Raw genomic sequence first — 14,356 nt, 5'->3', positions numbered from 1 at the left:
ACATTCGAGCTCCTCTCTTCTAGCCTTTTGAGAACACACAATAAATTATTGTTAATTATAGATGTCTATCACTACTGTGGACCCCAGAGCTTATTTTTCTTATCCAGCTGTAATTTTGTGTTCATTAACCAACCTCTCCCTATCTCCCTTCCCTCTCTTCTTTCCAGCTCCAAAAACCACAGCTCTACTCTCTCTTTGGAAGCAGATGGATGCAGTGCTTTGAGAAAGAGGGCTGAGTGGATACAGAGAGGATACAGAATGTTTAGTGTTACCACCCATTTAATATATAATTGAGGCCTGATTAAACTTTGCAGGGCATTTTGAAAGGTTAAAAAATATCTAATGGTTAAGAGGGTCATAGAGAGCAGAGATCCTTTTGGGAAATATCTTGGGTTAATTTTTTTAAAATGTAATTAAATCACTATCAAGCATACAGACAATAAACCTCATACACCCAATATCTGGCTTCATCCATTTTAACCACATGCAGTATTTGCTTCAGGTTTTATGCAAATATGAAATCTTATGAATACAATTAAAACACCTATATATCTCTTGCAAATCACTTCTCTTTAATCTTGAACATAAATTCAGTGTTTATTCTCATTATGTATGTTTTATACATGTATGTTTATGTATCCATGTTTATAGATTTTTTTTTACTTTATCATGTATAGGTACCCTTCTGGATATAGACTAAATGCTCATGTCCCCCTCAAATTCATATGTTGGAGTCCTAATCCCCAATGTAATAGTATTTGGAGGTGGGACATTAAGGAGGTAATTAGGTCATGGGGATAGAGCCCTCATAAATGGGATTAGTGTCCTTACAAGAAGAGACATCTCTCTCTCTCAGCCATGTGAGAATATAGCCAGAAGGCAGGTGTCTACAATCCAGAAAGAGGGCCCTCACCGGGCACTGAATGGGCCAGCACACTGATCATGGACTTCCAGCCTCCAGAACTGTGAGAAATAAATTCCTGTTGTTTAAACCACCCAGCCTCTGGTATTTGTTATGACAGCCAGAGCAGACTAAGACACTTCTGCTGCTCTTTTCACTTCACATTATACTCGGGAGTTTTATCTATGTTTAACTATTCTATTGTATGAATGTGCCGCAATTTATTTATTTTCCTGTGGGTGAACATTTAAGCTCCTTCCAACTCTTCTTTGGCTATTGAGAACAATGCTGTAACACACATTCTTGTACCTGTCTCCTTACATACATATGCAAGAGTATTTCCAGGGTACATACTCAGAAGTGGAATTGTATCATGGTGTAAGACTACTTTAAACTCCTCTAAGCTATTTTCAGATCACTCTCTAGAGGGCTGGTATCAGTGTATGGTTTGCTAACAGGACATGAAAGTTCTTTCGCTGTGCTTTATTGTCTTTAACACACTGCTGAATCGATTTGCCAATAGTTTATTTAGAATTTTTTATGTCTATGTTAATTAGTGAGATTAATGTGTAATTTTCTTTCCTTGAATTGCTCATGCCCATTTTGGTATCAGAGTTAGTCTAGCCCTGAAAAATGAAGTACTTATTGCTATGGGTTTGAATGCATGTGTCCCTGCAAAATTCATATGTTGGAATCTAATACCTAATGTGACAGTATTAAGAGGTGNATGGTTAAGAGGGTCATAGAGAGCAGAGATCCTTTTGGGAAATATCTTGGGTTAATTTTTTAAAAATGTAATTAAATCACTATGAAATATATCAAGCATACAGACAATAAACTTCATACACCCAATATCTGGCTTCATCCAATTTAACCACATGCAGTATTTGCTTCAGGTTTTATGCAAATATGAAATCTTATGAATACAATTAAAACACCTATATATCTCTTGCAAATCACTTCTCTTTAATCTTGAACATAAATTCAGTGTTTATTCTCATTATGTATGTTTTATACATGTATGTTTATGTATCCATGTTTATAGATTTTTTTTTACTTTATCATGTATAGGTACCCTTTTGGATATAGACTAAATGTTCATGTCCCCCTCAAATTCATATGTTGGAGTCCTAATCTCCAATGTGATGGTATTTGGAGGTGGGACATTAAGGAGGTAATTAGGTCATGGGGATAGAGCCCTCAGAAATGGGATTAGTGTCCTTACAAGAAGAGACATCTCTCTCTCTCAGCCATGTGAGAATATAGCCAGAAGGCAGGTGTCTACAATCCAGAAAGAGGGCCCTCACCAGACACTGAACGGGCCAGCACACTGATCATTGACTTCCATCTTCCAGAACTGTGAGAAATAAATTCCTGTTGTTTAAACCACCCAGCCTATGGTATTTGTTATGACAGCCAGAGCAGACTAAGACACTTCTGCTGCTCTTTTCACTTCACATTATACTCGGGAGTTTTATCTATGTTGATAGATATAGCTCTAGTTTATTCATTTTAACTATTCTATTGTATGAATGTGCCGCAATTTATTTATTTTCCTGTGGATGAACATTTCAGCTCCTTCTAACTCTTCTTTGGCTATTGAGAACAATGCTGTAACACACATTCTTGTACCTGTCTCCTTACATACATATGCAAGAGTATTTCCAGGGTACATACTCAGAAGTGGAATTGTATCATGGTGTAAGACTACTTTAAACTCCTCTAAGCTATTTTCAGATCACTCTCTTGAGGGCTGGTATCAGCGTATAGTTTGCTAACAGGACATGAAAGTTCTTTCGCTGTGCTTTATTGTCTTGAACACACTGCTGAATCGATTTGCCAATAGTTTATTTAGAATTTTTTATGTCTATGTTAATTAGTGAGATTAATGTGTAATTTTCTTTCTTGAACTGCTCATGCCCATTTTGGTATCAGAGTTAATCTAGCCCTGAAAAATGAAGTACTTATTGCTATGGGTTTGAATGTCTGTGTCCCTGCAAAATTCATATGTTGGAATCTAATACCTAATGTGACAGTATTAAGAGGTGNTGAATTGCTCATGCCCATTTTGGTATCAGAGTTAGTCTCGCCCTGAAAAATGAAGTACTTATTGCTATGGGTTTGAATGCATGTGTCCCTGCAAAATTCATATGTTGGAATCTAATACCTAATGTGACAGTATTAAGAGGTGGGCCTTTTGGGAAATGATTAAGTCATGAGGGGAGAGCCCTCATGAAAGCATTCATGCTCTTATAAAAGAGGTTGAAGGAAACACCCTGGTGCCTGTTTGCCCTCTCACCACATGGGCACACAGGGTTGGTCCCTTCCATCTCTTCTGCCACGTGAGGATACAACATTCATCCCTCATTGCTCCCTTCCTCTCCAGAGGACAGCAAGAAGGTGCCACCATGGAAGCAGAGAGCAGCCCTCATCAGACACTGAGCCAGTGACTTGATCATGGACTTCTCAGCCTTCAGAACTGTGAGAAACAAATTTCTATTCTTTATAAATTACCCAGTCACAGGTATTTTGTTATAGCAGTATAAATGGACTAAAACACCTATGTTTTTCTATTTTTTTAATTCCATGAAAAAACTGGCATAAAGTAGAGATTATCTGTCAGTTTTAAAATTGGTCAAATTCCCCTCAATAATCCTTTGGGTCTGTTGTTTTTTGGGACAGGATTTGGCTTATTCAAGTTTGCCAAGTGATCTCGACTGTGTTTTTGTTAATTTTACGTTTAAAGAAATGATAAACTTGGTTTAAATTTTCAAAAAAATATTTTAGTCAATAAAAGTTGACGATATTTATAATTTTAGTCATTTCCATTTCTAGTACTATTTTTGTCTTCTCTTTTTGTGTTTTCCCTTGGACCAGTTTTGCCAAGAGATTAGTTTTCATTAGCTTTTCGAGGAGCTCACTTTTGGTTTTACTGATCTTTTTTATTGTTCTTGATTTTTTTCTCATATTTTTATTTTTTCCTTCTATTTTCTTTAGATTTACATGGTAATGTTTAAAGTTCCTTGAGTTGAGTTCTCAACTTGTTTATTTTTTATCTTTTTGTTCTTAATAATAAAAGCTTTAGCTGTACCCCACAAGTTTGCACATATAGTATTTTTATAGTCATTCAGCAAGAAATATGTTATAATTTTCATCATGATTACTTTTTACCTCATGAGCTATTTAAAAGTGCATTTTGAGGGCCGGCCCGTGGCTCACTTGGGAGAGTGCAGTGCTAACACCAAGGCCACGGGTTCGGATCCTATATAGGGATGGCCATTTAGCTCACTGGCTAGGCGTGGTGCTGACAACACCAAGTCAAGGGTTAAGATCCCCTTACCGGTTATTAAAAAAAAAAAGTGCATTTTGAAGTTTACAAGCACATTGGATTTTGTTTGGCTGCCTTTTTAGTGCTTCTTTCTAATTTAAATGTCTTGTTGTTACAGAACATGGTCTTTAAGATTCTCATTCTTTCAAACTTCTTTGTGATTCAGAATTTCATCTTTTTCTTTTTGGTAAATGGTCTGTGTGTGCTTGAAAAAAATGTATTTTTGCTATTTAGAGTAGGCTTTTTATATTAGATCAAACGTGATAATTTATTCAAAGCTTTTTTATCCTTTCCATTTCTTTTGGTCTATTTGATGTGTGTCAGTTTCTGATACAGTTGTATTGAAATCTCACAGTATGATTATGAATTTGTCCATTTCTCCTTATATTTGGTGGACAAAAAAATCCAATCTGATAATTTTTGTTTCTAAAAGGAGAATTTAATCTATTTACATTTATTATGAGTACTGGTATGTTTGGATTTATTTTGAACATATTATTTTGTATTTTTTGTTTGCCATCATTTTCTTTGTTCTTATCATTTCATCTTTCCTATATCCTGCAGAATGGATAGTTTTCTATATTCCTCTTTTTTCTTTTCATTCCTTCAGTGGTTAACTTTAAGTTTTTAAAAATACTAAATAAATTTGAACTTTTATGGAAAAATGTATAGTTAAATGTCTATTTCTATTCTCCTCCTAGTCATGGTGAAGGCTTTACATAAATTTTTATTTTATTTTATTGAAAAATATTGATTATACATATTTGTGCGGTACAGTGTTGGATATCAGTACATGTGTGCAATGTGTGATGATCAAATCAGGGCAATTAGCATATTCATCATTCTAAAATATAATCATTTCTTTGTGATGAGGACATTTGGTACATTTGGACATGTGATGATAACATGCAGTAAATTATTGTTAATTATAGACGTCTGGCTTGACTGTATACCCACAGAATGTATTTTTCCTATCTAGCTGCTGTGTGTTCAATAACCAACCTCTCACTATTCCCCCTCCTGCACCCCCTTTCCTGAACAACAGGTCTGCTCTCTCCTTCTGAAAGTTCAACTTATTCTTTTTTGTCTCTTTCTTGGCATAAATTTATGACCTATTGAACAGCCCTTCCTCATTATCATGTTGTTTCTTATCACTTTAGCTTTTTTGTTCTTTCATGCTCTTGCAGAAGTACATTCCTTCTTTTAGTGAGGGCCTATGAGTGGTAAACCTTACAGAGTTGTTTTATGTTTTTAATCTGAAAATGTCATTTATTTTGCCCTCCTCTTCAATGATAGCATAGGTGTTCCAGTTTTTCCCTTTTGGGTCTTTGAAAATAATCATTCCATTGTTTTCTGGCTTCTGTTGTGTTTTGTCACAGTAAATGACGTTCCTTTTCCATAGTTTTTCATAATTTGTCCACAGTCTCCAGTAGACTTAAAGGTTGTCTCTGTGTCTTTTACACTGCACAGTTCATTCTGATATCTCCAGGTGATTTATTTTGGTTATCCAGATTTATTTTGGTTAATTTTCATTCTTAATGACTGTTTCTTCAAATATTGCTTCTCTGCCTTTCTTTCCTGTCTTCTTCTCCTGTGACTCTTATTATGTGGATGCTGAAGCCATTTGTTCCAACCACCATTCGTCTTAATTACTTTTTCATATTTGTGTGCCATTCTGGAGGAAGTTCCCAGTACTTCCAATTTGGTAGTTTATTTTCTGCCGGTGTCTGATGTAGAGTGGATCCCACAAATTGCATTTTTTAAAAAAATGTCACTTATCAAATACAATGTAGTTGATTTTCATGTCCCTTTGCCAATTCCTTTTTCCCCCATTCCCCTTTGCCCTCCTCCAGTTTGTTTGTATATTTATTTATTTATTTTTAGCTCCCACAAATAAGTGAGAACATGTGGTATTTCTCTTTCTGTGTCTGACCTGTTTCACTTAATATAATTTTCTCTAAGTCCATCCATGTTGTTGCAAATAGTAGTGTTTCATTTTTTTTTTTTACAGCACAGTAGTATTCCATTGTGCAGATATACCACATTTTCCTTATCTATTCATCTGATAATGAACATTTGGGCTGGGTATTGTAAATAGTGCTGTAATAAACATGGGAGTACAGGTATCCCTTCAACATGATGATTTCCATTCCTTTAGGTATATACCCAGCAGTGGAATAGCTGGTTCATATGGTAGATCTATCTGTAATTGTTTGAGGAACCTCCATACCATTTTCCATAAAGGCTGCATTTTTAATTTCAATGACAATTTTTCATTTTCTAGAGATCTAAATGTGTTCTTAGCTTGGCTCAGTTCCTAGTACCAAAGTGGGACTGTGAATTAGTGTAGCCTTTATGGAAAACAGTACAAAGGTTCCTCAAACAACTACAGATAGAACTGCCATATGCATTGCTGGGTATATACCCGAAAGAATGGAAATCATCATGTCAAAGGGATACCTGCACTCCCATGTTTATCACAGCTCTATTTACAATAGCCAAGAGTTGGAACCAACCTAAATGTCCATCGACAGACAACTGGATAAGGAAAAATGTGGTATATATACACAATGGAATACTACTCTGTCATAAAAAAGAATGAAATTCTGCCATTTGCAGCAATGTGGATGAACTCAGAGAAAATTATGTTAAGTGAAATAAGTCAGGCACAGAAAGAAAAATACTGCATGTCCTCAGTCAGGATGGGAGCTTAAAATATAAACAAATAAATAAAAAAAGAAACAAAGATACAACAATCACAATAGTACATCAAACTTTCAAGAGGAGAGAACAGAACTGAAGCCACCAGAGGTGGAAGAGGGGGACAGGGAGAGGTGTTAGTGAGAAATTGATAGAGGGCCACAAAACACTATTACAGTGTGTAATGTTGAATACACTACTTATCCTAATTTGAGCATCACATATTGAACACAGGTATTGATATTCAGCAAGATATATACAATCAATTATGTTTCAATAAACAGCAACAAAAACATTGTTATGTCTCTGAATCTTGCCTCTCTTGCTCACAGAGCTTCTGCTAAAACTGTAACTCCAAACATCTTGTCATTGTCATCCTTTCTTTAGCATTCTTTCTTGAGTGGGGAACTTGGACCCAGCAGTAAATGGGGTTCCAGGCTACCCTACCTCACAGGAGCCAGACTCCCCACCGCCATGGTCTGTGTCCCATCCTGGCTCCAAGAAAGCCTGCGGTTTGAGAGTCTGCTCCGTATCCTCTTCCCCTCCCTCTGCCCCATCACACTGCAGCCTCTTCTGGTGCTGGTGGCCCAAGGAGAAATTCATTCTGTACCTCAACCTGGCTATGCCTTTTTGGTTTCATCACTTTGTTCTATCTGTCACTTGCATGCATTGGAGCAGAGGGCATTTTCAAAATGGGAACTCTGTGATCCAGAAGTTCCCTTGGGCAGCTCTTATCAGCCAGTGGCCAGCTGGTCAGGATCTGGTTTGGCTTGTGATGGGGGTGGTGGGAGGTGAGGGAGAAGTTCTATTGCAGAATGTAGGAACATGTTGAGCCTACCTGGGGCAGTTTTCCAAAATTTTAATACATGTGCTTTCAGGAAGAGCCATTTCAACTTGGCTAAGGTCAAATTTTTCTATAAAGTGGTCTCTTTGTACCATTCAATCATATCTCCTCACATTATTAGCATAGTGGGTAAAAGCTTGCATCAGACTGCCAAGATTCAAAACTTGCTTCTGTCCTGAACTGCTTAGGGCAAGTTTCTCACCCTTACTGCACCTGTTTTCAAAATCTGTAAAATGGGAATATAAAAATCTCTAACATAAAGGGCTCTGGGAGGTTAAATTTGATAATGCATATAAATATGTAGAAAGGTACCAGGCATATAATTTTGAGCTCTGTGTTTTTATAGTTACCATTGACTAGAAAAATTCAACGAGAAAGTTGGCATTGACTTTTTAGGTATCAGAATGTGATATTTGAACATGCTTGAGATGTATTTACCTGAAGGCAGTTTTCTAATCTTTCACCCCTAAATTAAATGGGAAACATTTCTCCCTAAAAAAGCCTCAGGTATGGTCAATGTAATGTTTTTCTTACCTCTGAAACACCCCTAAACTTTTTATTAATATTACCTAACTTTGCAACTAATGATTTCATTGTTTTCTATGTGTTGATTTTATCATCCTGGCTAGATGATAAGCAAGGTGAGGCCAGGAATTTTATCTTCCTCACCTCTTTTCATCCCTGTACAGGTGGGACACAGGTAGGGGCTCAGGTGTATGTACTGAGTGCATCAGTAATACGGAGTGAAACAAATGTAATCCAAATGTAGTCAATGGACAGGAACACAATTTTTAAGCCAAAAAGGTTTTGGGTCCCTTACCCATGTCTTCATTTCCATCGCCTGGTGCAAGAGCATGGTGGCGAGCAAGATGGTGTTGATCAGTATCCCAAAGGTAAAGACATCGATATCAGAGCCCCTGTAGGTCTGCAGAGGAGGAACAAACAGGCATTTGTCAGATGCACCTGTGGACTTCAGGCTTTGGCTTTGACACAACGATCTTAAAGTGTCAGCGAAGGCAGGTGTCGAGGGAGGAGGAGGAACAGGTAGAGAAAAAGGTTTCCAGCTGCCACCCTTGTGGAACTGACCCGAGGAACAGACCAAGATGAGAAGTGAGTTGACAGGACAAAATGATTTAGAAACATGTTTGCCAGAGGAAGCCACGATTGTGAAATGAATAAAGAATTTATTGAGTGCCCACCAGGCACTGTGCTAATTGCTGAGGATACTTCTGTGTGCACCTTCAAAGAGTTTACATTCTGTTAGGCAGGGAGGATGTGGTACGATTTAAGGGGTAAATACTAGAATAGAGGCAAATGTGAGGCACCTAGGAACACAGAAGAGAGAATACATCAGCTGAGACCAGAATAAAAGGAGCAAATCACTTGAAAGGAGAGGGGAAATGCAGTCCAGGCAAAGGTCAGAACTGAGGATGAACACGTGGGTTTGTAGAACTCCAAAGAGTCCTCTAGGGTAGATCTGTCAAGCACCTGGAAGGACAAAAAATAAAACAGGAAAGGCAAACAGAGACCTGGCCAGGGAGGGTACGGTAAGCCAAAAATTCAAGGTGCAAGTTGCCTGCCTCCCCTACCCCCATCAAGTTGCTAATTACAAATGAATATGAGCCTAGAGGCTGGGGAAGCACCGCTGTTTACCTGCTGGCAATTACCTCACATCCTGGCTCCCAGTCCAGAAGAAATACAGGTATTCTCTGCTATCTCAATTCTTACTGTTTAAACTGGGGAGGCAAATTGAGATGGGGCTGGTATCCCTTGCTATCTGTATTTTTGCTATTTTTTTCAGATAGTATTCTTATTATCAGAACTTGCTGCCTGAACACTTACTGCTTGGATGATGGAAGCACAAATCAATAAATAAATCGAGGACTGTAAATTCAAATACCTTCAGTGGTGAAGTAGCAAACAGTGAGTGAGTGAACAAGGCCAGTTGTAAGACAAAGGGGAGCGGTGGGACCTCTGGCAAACTGAGGAACATGTTCCCGTGTAGTCAGGGCTGTAAGTCAATTCTGGATTTTTGCCATAAGGGAAAAATGATCCAGGGTAATGACAGCTTTCTGTCTTTCAAGAGACACTGGATATTAAGATGTTTGGGTAAAGTGTTCTGACTTTTCAAACACCTTGATTCAGATGTGGTCTGTAGGCCACTTATTTGGAGCCTCTGCTCTGAAGTGTCCAGAAAGACACTACGGGTCTGGAACTTCATGTGAACAGGACAAGTTGCACACTGGTTTATATGGTGAGAATGGGACTCTATGACTTACCAGGTAAGGGAAAAAGAAACAGACGAGGCTCTGGTACAATGCATCTAGCATGGAAATCCAGAAGATCGACAGGTTATAGCACTGCCAGGAAAGAAGACACCAACGGTTACCGCCATCAAAGCAAGCCTCTATTTTTTGCCAGCAACTTTCTTGTGTGTGGCTGGGGCAGACAGTACGGCACTTACAATGCCTCTTACTTCAGCGGTAATAGAATGGAGTGATTAAGAGCATGGACTTGTGGGTAACAGACCCTCAGTTCAAGTCCCAGCTTTGCCACTATGTGACCTTGTCAAAATTACTAAACTGCTCTGAGAACTGGTTTCTTTTTCCATAAAAAATGTGGATAAAAATAACACCACCTACTTCCAGGGGTTCAAAGAGAACTAAATACAACTGTGCCTTAGTACCTAGTAAGTTCTTAGTTATTAATTACTATCATGCATTAGTTCTATTGCGTGTGCTACTACAAGCTTGGTAAGTGTAGAGATTCTAAAATTTGTACGTGGCACCTGAAAGGGAGATCTCAGTCACAGCCCAGGATCATGGGCTCCCCAGGGACAGAGCTGGATGTTTCTCATTTCGTGCTTGCCTCTTTGTGCCTGCCCTGGGACAAGTGAAACCTTTGCAGTCTATGTTTTTGCTACATTAGCTTCTTTTCACAGCGGACACTCAGGAGTGCGTTATGCAGCTGGCACGCCCGTGGGCAAGTAAGATGAGAAGTGCCTGAGATGGGCACGTCCACCGCCATGCCCCTTGTCTGAACACCTCACGCTGCTGTGTCTCTTGCCTCCTGTGTCTCTCGCCTCTGGTCTTTGGCTTATGACTGGCCTTGGTTCTTTGTTGGTCAGCTCTCCAGCACCACATCTGGCTCTGTCCTCCTTTTCCCAGGTGCAAAGTTACCCTCAGGCATTTGGAAGTCCCTTTTCTCAGAGCCAGCCCTCCCTGTTCTCTCTTTCTCTGTCCAGCCTCCTTGCTGGGGCCTGTGCTAGTCTGACCACCTGGAGTGCTGCTGTCTGACTTCTCCACATCCTTTGTGGCTACAGTGTGGCCTCTCCAGTACTTCTAAGAAGCCACCTGAAGGCTTCTCAGGCCTTCTTTAGTCTACTTGATAGCAGCAAGTTCCAGATCATATGCAGTCTTGGGTTCTAAGTTATGCCTTCCCTGACATGAAGTAGAAGAACTTGTTAATGAGTATCTTACCCAGTGATGAGCAAACTGGCTATTAGTCCCAGGGGCTCCCAAACAGGGGCTTGGGTGTTCTGCTGATGCACCAAAAGGCCTGGAGGGGCCCACTGGGAGGGATGGGATCTTTCCGCATGCCCTCTCCCTCTTTAATAGGGCAGGCCCATATTACCATGTGACATAATTAAGAAATAACTAAAAAGAAAAATACCCACTGGTCTGGTTCAGCATCCACAACAGCAAATGAGAAATAGGCCAGGAGTGGGGAGAGGAGGTACTCAATGTCCCATGGAGGTAAGTGGCCAGACTCGGGGCTCCCAGACCCCAGCCCAGTGCTCTTTCTGATACCTCCAGCCAGAAGCTGAGGTCACCTCCTCCTGGCTGCCCCAGCCCCTTACCTCAGAGTTCTGGCCACTCTTGTACAGCTCAGGCAGCGCCAGGAGTGTTTCTGCAGAGACGTCCCTGTCGAGAATTCCGAAGATGAGAGGAGGCAAGGGGGTGATGAGGTTGAAGAACATCATCTGCCAATAATCGATCATGGCGGTGCCGGAGAACCCACAGAATAATTGATACCAGAAGAGCACGTTGACGTAGCACTGTGGGCAGAGAGCGTGGCCTTGTGAGTGAGGCCCCACGGGTCACCGGTCATCCAGTGCTGTGCACGAGCGCCAAGCCACCTGTGCTCCTGCAGCTTCGGTGTCCTCATTTGTGACATGCAGGGGTGTGTCAGGATTAGAGATGCTTCTGATCCTTAGATCAGCAGCAGCTGCTGTGATTACTACCACCACTGTTATCAGTGCTCTTCAGGACCTGAATGGGACCCCGCTGACTTGTGACAGTAAGTATACTATGGTGGTTAAGAGTGCAGGTTGTAGAGGCAGAGAGGCCTGGTTTTGAATCCCCTGTTCTGTCACTTACTAGCTGTGTGACCTTGGGCAAAGTGCTTAACCTTTCTGAACATCATTTTGTCATCTGTCAGATGGGAATAGTAGTGCCTAGACCGTGGCACATGGTACACGAATGGCAGCAGTGTGGTAATAGAAAGGGACATCACTGAGGACAGATGGTAGGAAGACTGAGCCACAAGCACAAAAGCTGGTGGGGAGATGACCTCCCAGGAAGGGTCACCTCACAGTACTTCCCTCACGGTCACGCACCTCGGAAGGGAGAGTAAGAACATCTCCTGCCTAAATACTCCTTCATTTTTTCTAATGTTCTTTCCCACTCAAGATCTCCCCACCTGTGGATGGGCTGGGTCACTAGTGTTGTCAACCATATTGTGATGTGCTGTGGCGGCTTGACTAAGGTCACATAAGCAGCTGGTCCTGGAGTCAGGACTAGAACTTCTACGTTCTGTGGGGCTGACAGGTGAAGGGTCTTGCAAGAAATCATTCAGCAAGTTTGTGTTCAGAGTAGAATTCTCATTTCCTAACTGCTAGGCCAAATGTTATTTTGAAGAGGCTCTCTATTTATTATTATTAGTAATAATTATATTAACATGTTAAAATTATTATTAGTAAAAACACCAATTATAATGATTTGAGCTTCTATTGTGCCAGGCGTGTGACATACACTGTAGTATATCAGTATATTAGTTTATAGTACATTATTAGATGTGCGATACACACTATAAATTTGTCCTCACAACCTTGCAAGATAATATTATGCTAATAATATTAATAGTATTATATTAATATGTTATATTAATATACCATATATTGATAATAATATTAACAATAATACGCATGTTATTAGCCCTGCTCTACAGATGAGGAATCTGAGGCTCTGAGGTACTCAGTTACCCCTTGCACAAGTTCAGAGCTAGAAAGTGGTACAGATAGCATCTGAATTCTCAAAGTCCTTTCTCTTTAACCACACCCAACCTTTCTCAATCTTCTCTTTGGCTTACACAATGAGATGCTTCCAGACATGTATGGCCTACAAAGCTGACAATATTTATTATCTGGCCCTTTGCAGAAAAAGCTTGCTGAGTCCTGATGTAGACTGCAAGCTTCACTAGAGTGGGGACCGTGGCTGGCTTGGATCCCTGCCCTGTACCCACTGCCCGACTCTGTTCTGGACACACAGCAGACGTTCAATAGTGATTTAAATAAATGGAGTAAATCTTAGTTGTTCTATAGTTCCAGCACTCATCCTGGAGTTTTAGTATTACAGAGTGCTGACTTCCTCCTGAGGCCGGGGTAGGATTTTCCTTGTTTGCCACTTCCTTGGCCTCACTGGAATCTTTGCACCTTGCAGGGAGTGTGTCCCACCCCATGGCAGCATCGCTGAGATTAGATGCCTGCTCTTTTCCCAAGAAGCTACAGCGCAGTAATAAATTCATTGTTCAAATTCCAGAGCAGGCAGGGTTTTAATCCCCTCTGAAATTGGTTTCGGATGTGGAAGTCATAGTTCTCCACCCTCTAATTGCAACGGGGAGATAATGCAGCATCAGTATCACAATTTCGAGCACGGCATTGGGCTGGAAATAAATATCATTTAAGCTTTCAAAGCATGGCTGGCTGGAAATGTTTCCTTTCCTATTTCGCAAATTTAATGCAGAGAAAAGGCTGTGCTTATTCAAAAGAACGATGCCTTTGGATGCCAAAAAAAAAAAAAAAATTAAACAGGGGCATTTTGAATTCTAAGTAAACAGTCTTTCATGCTTAGAGTGAGTTTCAAGTCAAATGGAGTGACTTGTTTGCATAGACTTGCTGAGATAATATTACCGTCCATTTGATTGAATTTACATTATTTTTTGTCATGCCATTTATTTACATATACATTAAACTTTTCACAGAAAGTCTCACTCCTGAGCGAGGGTGACTGTGTCAGAGCCAGATGAGAAGACTGGGCGAATGGAACAAGAGGAAAAAATGCAATTTTGTAGGCACTGTTTGGCTCATGTGTTTCTCTTCCATTACCCTGGTTTTAATCCTCCCTTTTTCCTTATGCAAAGAGGAACCAGATTCTGTGTGGAGACTCTTGCAAATTATTCAAAGGTCCCTGAACTAGACAATGAAAAACTCAGGACTTGTTCCTTCCCTTAGTACAGCGATGCTCTGACTTTTTTTTATACCCATTGTTTTTTTTTTTTTTTTTTTTTTTTTTTTTTTTTTTTT

General features: G+C 39.9%; 1 protein-coding gene across 1 annotated transcript in view; it reads right to left on the bottom strand.

The window, feature by feature from the left end:
- Nucleotides 1-14,356, bottom strand: part of ATP10B (ATPase, class V, type 10B) — a 111,275-nt gene that overhangs the window by 8,562 nt on the left and 88,357 nt on the right. Inside the window, exons 17-19 of the mRNA XM_008587192.1 lie at nt 11,633-11,830; nt 10,053-10,133; nt 8,594-8,698 (exon numbers count right to left, since the gene is read on the bottom strand). Coding sequence (XP_008585414.1) covers nt 8,594-8,698; nt 10,053-10,133; nt 11,633-11,830 — 384 coding nt within the window. The remainder of the gene's footprint in view (nt 1-8,593; nt 8,699-10,052; nt 10,134-11,632; nt 11,831-14,356) is intronic.

This window comes from Galeopterus variegatus, unplaced genomic scaffold, assembly GCF_000696425.1.
Source record: "Galeopterus variegatus unplaced genomic scaffold, G_variegatus-3.0.2 Scaffold115, whole genome shotgun sequence".
Taxonomy (NCBI): Eukaryota; Metazoa; Chordata; class Mammalia; order Dermoptera; family Cynocephalidae; genus Galeopterus; species Galeopterus variegatus.
The sequence above is the reverse complement of the archived record's forward strand: the minus strand, read 5'-3'. Positions and strand labels throughout refer to the sequence as shown.